Source organism: Gossypium arboreum, chromosome 8 (genome assembly GCF_025698485.1).
Source record: "Gossypium arboreum isolate Shixiya-1 chromosome 8, ASM2569848v2, whole genome shotgun sequence".
Lineage (NCBI taxonomy): Eukaryota > Viridiplantae > Streptophyta > Magnoliopsida > Malvales > Malvaceae > Gossypium > Gossypium arboreum.
In genome coordinates this window covers 58,576,094-58,588,054 of record NC_069077.1, presented here as the reverse complement: position 1 = coordinate 58,588,054, position 11,961 = coordinate 58,576,094, and the positions used below count along the sequence as shown (strand labels likewise).

General features: G+C 36.2%; 1 protein-coding gene across 1 annotated transcript; it reads left to right on the top strand.

Moving 5' to 3' along the window:
• Nucleotides 1-4,373: 4,373 nt before the first annotated feature.
• On the top strand, nucleotides 4,374-5,069 carry LOC128296609 (secreted RxLR effector protein 161-like). The gene has a single exon (XM_053032043.1). It carries the CDS (start codon nucleotides 4,374-4,376, stop codon nucleotides 5,067-5,069), a length of 696 nt encoding a protein of 231 aa, XP_052888003.1.
• The last annotated feature ends 6,892 nt before the right edge of the window (nucleotides 5,070-11,961 follow it).

Sequence of the window (11,961 nt, the reverse complement as noted above, 5' to 3'; positions counted from 1 at the left end):
GGGCTTATTTGACCTTATTTGGTCAGTTACCGGAGGTATTGTAGGTGCGGGGGTGGTATTTGTCGGGAATGGAGGTTGTGGAACAGCCGTATTAGTTCGAATGTATTGGTTGAACCAATCATTCATCACGCTATAGAAAGCTTGTCCAGCTTCATCATTCGGATTACTAGCATTAGGTTGAGAGTTCGCCGACGCTGTCCCTTGTGCGGGAGCAGGCGCTACACTCTCAAGATCATCAGCTACCGCTCGGTCGGGATCGGGATCCATTACTATAAATAAACACATTTGCAAATGTCAGAAATCACCACACTATCAAATAATCACATAAAATGGCATGTATAGCTAGACCCAAACGCATTACGGTAGTCCTAGAATCGACTAAACCGTGGCTCTGATACCAATAAAACTGTAACACCCCATACCCGAGACCGTCGCCGGAGTCGGACACGAGGGGTTAACGGGCTTAATCCACTTACTTGCACAGTTCATTTTAAAAATTTCCAGACAGCCGGCTAACTGTGTCACTGTCACCTAAAAAAATCATATCTTGAGTTCCACAACTTGAAAATCAGTTTCGTGATTTTTCCCTGAAACTAGACTCATATATGCATCTAAAAATTTTTTTCTAGAATTTTTGGTCAGGCCAATTAGTACAGTTTATTAGTTAAAGTCCCCCATGTTACAGGGATCAACTACACTGACCTTTGCGCATTACGACTTGGATATCTCCCTGTACAGGGCTTCAATACTGATGCCGTTTGTTTCTACAGAAACTAGACTCGAAAAGGAATCTGTACATATATGGCATGACTTCTAATTATCTCTGGTCAATTTGTAATGAGTTTCCAAAGTCGGAATGGGGACTCCAGAAGCCGTTCTGGCCCTGTCTCACGAAAACTTAAATATCTCTTAACATACTGTTCATATGATCGTTTCGTTATTTTCCTATGAAAATAGACTCGTCAAGGTTCGTTTACATAATTTATTCACTATTTAATTCCATTCCTACTATTTTTAGTGATTTTTCACATCCACATCACTGCAGCTGTCAGCATCTGTCTTTAAGGTAGGCTATACCTATTTCATAGTTTCCATGATTCAACTAGCCCTTTTACATAAATAGCACAAAATATGATCATGATTAACCATCCCAATGGCTAATCGTTTCCAAACATTTCCATACCTCTTAATGAACAACATACAATGATTATAATACCATGCCCAAAGTATACTTAAGCCATTTTCGCATGGCTATCCAAATTTACACAAAACCGAAAGGTACATGACCTACAACAAAAGGGTAGTCCTATACATGGCATTTCAAAGTTCAACCAAAAATATACCGAAAGGAGCTTTGATAGTGTGGGCGACTTGACTTCAAAAATCCGAGTCCGATAGCTGAAGAACCAAAATCTATAAAATAGAGAATCAAAGAAACGGAGTAAGCATTTAATGCTTAGTAAGTTTGAGTCATGAATTTAGACACAACCAAAGTATAGCATTCATGTAGCTAAACAGTAATTTCATATGCACAAATTCTCAATATCATACTTACTTCACATACCAACCCTTATATTCATGCACAAAGATCAACCTAGCTAAAGGTCGGTAGCTCATTTATCAACGAGCGAATACTTATTTGTAAGGGCTCAACTAATTTGAGCACATACGAAACATACCTCATTGTTGGGATTTCACAAGCGTATTAACTGAAATTTTACAGCAAGATCATTCATTCCCGAATCACGCACCTTGAATTTAACCGGATATAGCTACTGTTCAAATGCCTTGGGACATAGCCCGGTTATAGTAACTCGCACAAATGCCTTCGGGACTTAACCCGGATTTAGTAACTCGCACCAATGCCTTCGGGCTTAGCCCGGAATTAGTAACTCGCACAAATGCCTTCGGATCTTAGTCCGGATATAGTCACTTAGCACAAAGCCTTCGGGACTTAGCTCGGACATCATTCGAATAACCAAGCACAATTATCAATAAATCATGACACATTCGTATTTCATTTTCATTAGCAAAACTCAAACACAAGACACTTATCACACTTGCAATTTCGGCTCAATAGCCACACACAAAGAGCATGATCTAATCAAATCATAATCTAAGTTCCATTACTCGAAAACTTACCTCGGATGTTGTCGAACGGCTTCAATGGCTATTCGATCACTTTTTCCTTTCCCTTATCCAACTGTGGTCCCCTAAGCTCTTGAGCTAATTCAAACAAATTTAACTTATTAAAGTCTCATTTTGCTAGCTTATGGCCGAATATGACAAGGAGTTTGATAGGTCATATGGCCACCTTTTAGCTCAAATACACAATGATCATACACATTTTTAATCACATCAAGCAATTTAATACAATTCATTCGAACATCAAAAGAGAAGCTCAAGGTACTTAGCCCATATATACATTAGACATTAGAGTCACATATGTACGAAATCACGAATCAAATTCAATATACTAGCTAATATTTCCCCTTAGCCGAATTTTCTAAGTCAAGCTAAAGCCATCAATAGGCTACCTATGGCCGAACATACCCATCAACTCATGTACTCATTCATGTGGCCGAACATACACATCTATGCTAAGGCCGATTGCAACACTTAATACATTCTACAAGTATGGTCACTTGTTTTGACTAAACACCATTTGTTTCAAGTTCAAAACTTGGCTAATACACATATATACACTATTAAAGCATCCTCTCCCGTTACACTAATTCAACACATGCATTACCCATAATATACAAAATTATATTCGGCCTTAGCACACAACTTGCTAGCCGATTCTTCTCCATCTAGCAACTAATGCACATACGAGCTCATTTGTTAGACTCTACTTCATCTAACAACAACCTTATTTCTCTTCTATTTTCTACCATGGCCGAATGCATCACAACACCTTACCATTTCAATTTTGGTCATGGTTGAACAAGGAACTTAATGTCTCACTCAAGGATGCTAAAAGGAGATTCAAGAGTTATCAATCCACCATCACATGCATCATTACAAGCTTCACTTTTAGCATGCAAATAACATCAACACAAATCCACCTTAGCGAATATCATCTCCATGACATAGTAAAGATTTGAACCATGGGCTAGTTAGAACTCAAGCTAACAAAAAAAAAACATGCATGAATCTCATGGCACAACATCAAACTTACCTTCACCTAGCTACAAGCATGGCCGAATCTCTTCAACATTTCCTCCCTTCTTTCTTTTGAATTTTCGGTCAAGAAAAACCAAAGAACACAACTTGTTTTTCTCTCTTCCTTAGAACATTCGGCCAAGAGCTATGAAGAAAGAGGGACTTTAGAACATTCGGCCAAGAGCTATGAAGAAAGAGGGACACTTTTTTTTTGTTTTCTTTCTTACACTCACGGCAATGGGGAGGGGGAGAAACAATCTCTCCATTCTTTTCTTTTTTTTTTATTACTAACTTTATTTTATTGTTTCCTCCCATGATGCACCAACACAACATGTCTATGACATGTTTTGCCCATCATCCTTTGTCCACCCTAATGTCATGGCCGGCCACTACTAGATGGGGGGGGGAAATTGACATGCAAGTCCCCCCTTTTTCAACATGCACTAATAGGTCCTTATGTTTTGATCTATCACATTTCAAAAGTGTCACACATAAGTCCTATTGACTAAATTCACATGCAATTTACTAAATCGAAGCTTAAAATTTTCACACATTTATTTTAGACAATAAATATCATATTCAAATAATTTAGTGACTCGGTTTAGCGGTCCCGAAACCGCTTTCCTACTAGGGTCACTTTAGGGCTGTCACAGCAGATGGATGTTAAAACAGCTTTCCTTAACGGGAAACTTGAAGAGGATGTGTACATGATACAACCTGAAGGTTTTGTCAATGCAAAGGATGCTAGAAAGATATGTAAGCTACAAAGATCCATTTATGGATTAAAGCAAGCTTCACAAAGTTAGAATCTTCATTTTAACGATGCAATCAAAGAGTTTGGTTTTATAAAAAATGAAGATAAGCCATGTGTTTACAAGAAAGTTAGTGGGAGCACTATCACATTCTTGGTACTGTATGTGGATGACATACTTATCATGGGAAATGACATATCTGCCTTGCAGTCTATTAAGACTTGGTTAGCAAGTTGTTTTTCTATGAAGGACTTAGGCGAAGCCGCTTACATATTAGGAGTCAAGATCTATAGAGATAGATCAAGACGACTACTAGGTCTAAGCCAAAGTACATACATAGATAAAGTATTGAAAAGGTTCAACATAGAAGAATCTAAGAGAGGATTCCTACATATGAGACATGGTATTTCACTCTCGAAGGAAATGTGTCCTTCAACTCCACAAAAGAGAGAACGCATGAGTAAAATTCCATATGCTTCTGCTATTGGATCTATCATAAATGCCATGTTATGTACCTGTCCAGATGTCTCATATACCTTAAGTATGACGAGCAGGTACCAAGTAGATCCCGATGAAGGTCACTGGACCACAGTCAAGAATATCCTTAAGTACTTGAGAAGAACTAAGGATACGTTCCTAATATATGGAGGTGAGGAAGAGTTAAGTGTAAAAGGTTACACTGATGCCAGCTTCCAAACCGACAAGGATGATTCTCGATCGCAATCAGGTTTTGTGTTTTGCTTTAATGGTGGTGCTGTGAGTTGGAAGAGTTCAAAGCAAAGTACAGTAGCCAATTTTACAACAGAGGCCGAGTATATTGCAGCCAGTGAGGCAGCAAAAGAAGCGGTTTGGATCAAGAATTTCATCACTGGACTAGGGGTTGTTCTTAGCATATCAGATGCTATTGAACTCCAATGTGATAACAATGGAGCCATTGCACAAGGTAAAGAACCCAGATATCACCAGCGATCCAAACATATACTTAGGCGCTACCATCTTATTCGAGAGATTATCGATCGATGGGATGTAGAGATATGCAGAGTACCTACAGATGATAACATTGCTGATCCCCTGACCAAGTCTCTGACACAGCAGAAGCATGATTGTCACACTAAGTCACTTGGTATTAGATATATGAATGATTGGCCTTAGTGCTAGTGGGAGATTGTAAGAGTATGCCCAAAGATCAATCATGAGATGGTTGTAATAACATACTAGATTTACCATGTTTATTAATATAAGGCGTTGCCATTATTATTTTAGTTTCTTTTCTGTGTGTATAAATAAACTCTTTTATAATAATATCCTGAGAATAATATGATTATTCTTAAAAGGTCCTTAGTCAAGTATTATTGTTGACTAGGATAACAATAATGCATTAAGACTAACATGTAGTTGATTGATGATAAAAAGTTGTCATTGATATGGAGTGTCAGAATCAATGCATGAATATGTGTGTTAGATAACAACATATTGGACTAACCCACTATGAGTATGTTTCTTGGATTATTATGTAATTGTCACAACATTACTCATAGTGGTTAATATGTATATGATCCTCAGACTTGAGATCATCATTATCCCAACATCCTGAGTTGTATATTTTGATACAATCAAACGTACACCATAACTGGTTGATTTATAAAGGCTGATGTTGGATATACCACAATCTATGTAGAGGGATATGGTTGATCAATATAGGATAAGTCCCTCCTACATAATAGGAGTAATATCTTAGGCCACTTGATTGAGTGAGACTAGAAATGCATGGCCATGCTCAAATAAGTTGATATGAGATGTCATACTTATTTGTGTATCATAGTCTACTCAAGGTATCAAGAAACATGGGATGGACTATGCAAGTGTGACTATTCCATGACTTGTGTCCAATCCAGAGATAATGGACTTAAGGATTAATGCATAAAAGATTAATCATAAAAGGTTACGTCGAATCATAACTTCTTGTAACTTAGGTAGCAATGATGCATTGCTAGATGCCACTCATTGTTTGTAACATTAGAATCATTCTAGTATTATTGCTAACGTTACAAGAACCTACAGGGTCACACCCTATGGTTGAAATGAATGGAATAAAACATAGTTGGTATTGTGTTTGGCTGTCACATGAATTAAATTAATTATAGAATTAATTTAATTGGGCAATCAAATATCGAACATATTATATATACAAGGATGTTGTACACATAAGGAGAACATAATTCTATTAATATATGAATTTGGTTCGTATATAAATTTAAATAAATATAGTTTATCAAATCTTTATTATAATTAATGTAATTATAATTTTAGTTAAAACATTATTATATTTATTTATTTTAATTATGACTATTATGTTCGGATTAAAATTTAATTCGATATATACATACCAATTATAAAGGGAGTTAGATTTAGAAAGGGAGAAAAACCCTAAAAGGTGAATATATATATAAAAACTCGAAGTTTTGCTATTAGGTCTAGCAGCCGTCAAGCAAAATATCTCTGAAAATAGTTTTTGGGGACTTCTTCCATTCTTTTTGAACTGGGCGGATTGCGTAGAGGTCGGGATCATAAGGATTGCGGCTTGGATTCGAAATCAAAATAGTATTCTCATTGCCGAGGCTTCCTTGTCTACTCAGATCAAAATTTTGGTAATTTCGAAACTTTTTCACCCCGATTCGTTCCTCGCACATGGATCCATGGTTTGGATCGTCGGAATGTATATATATATATTTTCCGCTGTGCTATGGGGGTACTGGCGTTCCAACAATATTGACCCTGATACTACCCCAATTATATCCCTTAGCTTACCACCTTATATCCACTTCTCTCACCTTCCTTTCCTCTCCATTTACTAAGGTACAATATAATATTGGTGAATATAATAATCTTAGCGAGTCTTATGTGCAAAACTAAGTATTTTCCTTTCTTTTTCTTTTCTTTATTTTCTTTCCTACTCACTTTGATTTTATACATTCTAGATTTTCTCGCTTCATTTTGGACTTTTTAAAGGTTCTTTTTACACTAGATTTTCTTTCATTCACGCACAACTTTGCAAGAATCTTGTAGGATAAAATGCTATACTGGAATTTAGCTTAGTACCCAGTGTTTCTTGTAGTTTACTCCAAAACCTTGATGTAAACCTCGAATCTCGATCCAAAATAATAGATGTTGGAACCCCATGTACTCTTACAATCTCAGACATATATAATTCTACTAACTTCTCAAGTGAAAAGTCTGTTCTAACCGGGATAAAATGTGCCAACTTAGTCAATCTATCAACAACCACCCAGATTGAATCTTTTTTTCTCGGAGTCATAGGTAATCCAGATACAAAATCCATTATTATATGCTCCCATTTCCACTCAGGAATCATGACAGGTTGTAACAAACCCATTGGTACCTGATGTTCTACTTTGACTTGTAGACAAAACAGACACTTTGCCACAAACTCACAAATCTCTCGTTCCATACCTGGCCACTAATATATTCTTTTCAAATCACAAAACATCTTCGTACTACCCGGATAGATGGAATACACACTACTGTGAGCTTTAGAAAGAATGCCATTTTTCAAATCAGAATTATTCGGAACACAAATTCTATTGCGATAACGCAACATATAGTTTTCATCAATGGTATACTTTGAACTCAACTTGTCCTGAACCATTTGTCGTTTCAACACTAATTTCAAATCATTATCTTGCAACTCCCAAATTCGTTGAAGGAACATAGGTTTCATTCTCAATTCTGCTAATACAAAACCATCTTCATTAAGAGACAAATGAGCGTTCATCACTCGAAGTGTAAACAATGACGACTTTCGATTAAGTGCATTAGCCACCACATTAGCCTTCCCCAGATGGTAGTCAATAACAAGGTCATAATCTTTCAATAACTCTAACCACTGTCTTTGCCTTAAATTTAGCTCTTTCTATGTCACCAAGCATTTCAAAATTTTGTTATCTGTAAACACATAACATTTCTCTACGTATAAATAGTGTCTCCAGATTTTCAAAGGAAACACAATTGCAGCCAACTCAAGATCATGTGTAGGATAATTCTTCTCATGCGATTTTAACTGTTGAGAAGCATAAGTCACTACTTTTCCCAACTACATCAGTACACAACCTAATCCATTTAAAGATGCATCACTGTAAACAATAACATACGGTACACCCGATTCTGGTTGAGTCAAAACTGAAGCCTTTGTTAACATGTTCTTCAATTGATCAAAAATTTGTTGACACTCTTCAGACCAAACAAATTAAATGATTTTCTATAGTATTTGGGTCGTCGATGCAGCAATCATCGAAAAATTCTTGACAAAACGACAGTAATATCATGCTAAACCCAGAAAATTTTGCACTTCTACAATATTCTTTGGAGTTTTCCAATTTACCACTGCAAATACTTTACTCGAGCCTACTCGAATCCCTTTGGCTGATATGATGTGACCCAGAGATCCAACCTCATGTAGCCAAAATTCACATTTGCTAAATTTTGCATACAATTGTTTCTTTCTCAAAGTCTGTAACACAATTATCAAGTGTTGTGCATACTCGGATTCTGACTTGGAATAAATCAATATATCATCAATAAACACAACCACAAATCTATTCAAATAAGGTTGAAAAATCCAATTCATTAAATCCATGAAAGCAGCAGGAGCATTAGTCAAACCAAATGACATTACCAGGAACTCATAGTGACCATATCGAGTTTTGAAAATAGTCTTTGGTACATCATACTCTTTGACCTTCAATTGATAATACCGGGATCTGATATCTATCTTTGAAAATACTGCAACACCTTTTAATTGATCAAAAATCATCAATACGAGGCAAAGGATATTTATTTTTAATTATAACCTTGTTCAGTTGCCTGTAGTCTATACATAATCTCAAAGATCCGTCTTTTTATTTTCACAAATAAGACAAGCGCACCCCAAGGAGACATACTCGGTCTGATGAACCCTTTGACTAGCAATTCTTGCAACTGTGTCTTTAATTTCTTTAACTCGGCTGGTGCCATTTTGTATGGTGTTACTGATATCAGAGTTGTTCTCGAAATTATATCAAGTACAAATTAAACTTCACAATCACGTGGTAAACCCAACAATTCCTCAAGAAACACATCAAAAAATTCATTAACAATTGGTAACTGTTCTAACTTCGATTCAGAAACTCGAGTATCTAGAATGTAGGCTAAAAATGCCTCATTACCTTTACGCAACAATCTCTGAGCTGAAAAAGCTGAAATAATTCTAGCAATGTCTTTTGTATTCCCAAACTCAACCAAAATTATTTCTCTTGTTTGACATTTCAGATCAATCTGTTTTTCTCTACAATTTACCACAACATCATGCTTCATTAACCAATCCATTCCTAGAATAACATCAAATTCCCGAAAGGGTAGCAACATCAAATTAGCAGGGAATTCATAGCCTTTTATTTTCAGTGGACAATTTTGATACACTAAATTGATTAGCACACCTTGGCCTAATGGATTAGTAACTTGAATATCATAATCAGTAGGTTCAACAGACAATTTATTTTTTGATTCTAATGCAGTGCAAACATAAGAATTTGTAGACCCAGGGTCAATCAATGCGTATACAGTAACATCAAATAATAAGATGTACCAGTAATTACGTCTGGCACTGTAGCTTCTTCCCTTGCTCAAATAGCATAAGTACGTGCCGACGCTTTAGTCTCTGACTGAGCTGCCTTATTTCTCATATTCAAATGAGTAGCTCCAGTAGCACTACTTTGACTTGAATGTTTACTTCTTTGCAAAGTGGTTATTTTCTTTTCTTTTTGTTCTTTCTCCTCTTTTTGCAGCCATGGACAATCTCGAATAAAATGGTCAGTGGCCCCGCATTTGTAGCAAGCTCCTGCCTTACCTCTACATTCACCAACGTGATTTTTCCCATAATATTTACATTTGGGCTTAGGACCATTTTGCACACTATCCACACTAGCCGTAGGTTTAATAATCACCCCGTAATCTTGTTGAGTCGCCTTATTCTTATTTGATTATTCAAGCATTGAAGTAACTCGATTGAATTCCTCTCTAAGATTTTTAGCTTGAAATGTTAAAAATGATTTAGAGGAGCTTCTCTTATAGGATTCTTTATTTTGTCTATCTTTCTGCATCTTTCTATTGTACACTTCTTCCATCTTTTGAGCATGACCTGATATAATAAAAAATTCCCTTATCTCATTACCCCCAATCATCATTCTAATTTCACCATTCAATCCTTCTTCAAACCAAATACACATTTCTTTTTCAGTTGGTACAATTTTTCGGGCATATCTACTAAGGTATACAAATTTCCTTTCATACTCGCTACCGATCGATTACCTTGTCGCAAATCAAGGAATTCTCTCTTCTTTTTGTCTAAATACCTCTTGCCAACATATTTCTTTTTAAATTCATTCTAAAAGAATTCCCAAGTGATTTTGTCTTTTGGCACCACGGCCACTATAGTCATCCACCAATTATATGCTTCCTCTTTTAGTAAGGAAATAACACATCTCAAATAATCATCTGGAGAACAAGCCATTTATTCAAAAAGTCTTACTGTGTTCTGAAGCCAATATTTAGCTTTGACTAGATCATTATCTAACCTACCCCAAAATTCTTCGGTCCCAAATTTTTTGAGTTTTTCTATAGGAGTACGCTTACTAGATTCAGTTACCGAAGGAGGTGAAGGTGCAACGGGAGGCACTATGCAGTAGGGGGAGGAGGTTGCCTGATTTCTTTCTTGCATAAACCTTTAGAACATATTTTTAAGTTCTTGTTCTTGCATCGGAGAAACTGGTACATTACTACTTGTCTTGTGCTCAGATGTCTGTACTCTACTATTAGCCTCATCATGTTTAGCATGTTCGAATCTATCTGACATCTTTACAATCTATAAGAAAAACAAGGGTTAGATCGGATCATCCACATCACACTATCATAGATTTATATGGCATGTATTTCTAAACACTTTACACATTACATTCATTTCAAGAATCGACTAAATCGAAACTTTGATACCAATAAATGTAACATCCTTAAACCATATTCGTCACTGGAATAAGGTTATGGAGCATTACCGGAGTTTACAAAACAATTAAAATTAATTCATGTCATTTACTATTCACATCTTAAATTAATTATATTTTATTATATAGTCCCTTTAAATGGGCCTTTAAGGCCTAAAATAGGCATTAGAAATAAATCAGGACTAAACCGAAAACTCAGAGAATTTTTTGCGAAATTTCAAAATTTTTCCTATGTGCAGGGGACACACGTCTGTGTGGCTCACATAGGCAGTAGTCACACCCGTATATTAGGCCATGTGGACATTCGATGTAGAACACACAGCCGTGTCCCAGCCCTTGTCCTTACTCGTGTAACTCTTTGACTTGGGTCACACGGCCAACCACACGCCCGTGTCCTAGGCCATGTGCAAAAACCTGGGCATTCTGTTTTGAATTTTTAAGATGTAGGGGACACACGGCCAAACCATATGCCCATGTACCAGGCCGTGTGTCACAAATGGCTGAGACACATGCCCGTGTCTCTGCCCGTGTAGACGAAAATAGGTCATTTTTAAAGCCACTTTTCTCACCCATTTTGACATCAACCTAGGCACAACCATTTCCACACTTCTATTCAAACCAATACCAAGTCTTATAACTAACAGATCATTACATATATTCAAATATCCAATCTTACCGAATCACCATATACACATTTATGCATATTTTACTAAATTTATTAAGTCAAATTATACTTCATTATACCTATTAATTAACCATTAATTAATCATTTTAAACACACCTCTTGCATGTTTAATTCATACTTATATAAGTTGATTGGAAACTTAAACAAAGTATAACTCATAATATTACACAAACTGTAACACCTCTCACCCGTATTCAATGTCGGAATAGGGTTACAGAGCGTTAACAGACTTAAAACAATTAAACCACTACTTAGCATACATTTTTTCAATTCAAGCATTCATCAATCAATCTCAATCAATTTGTCC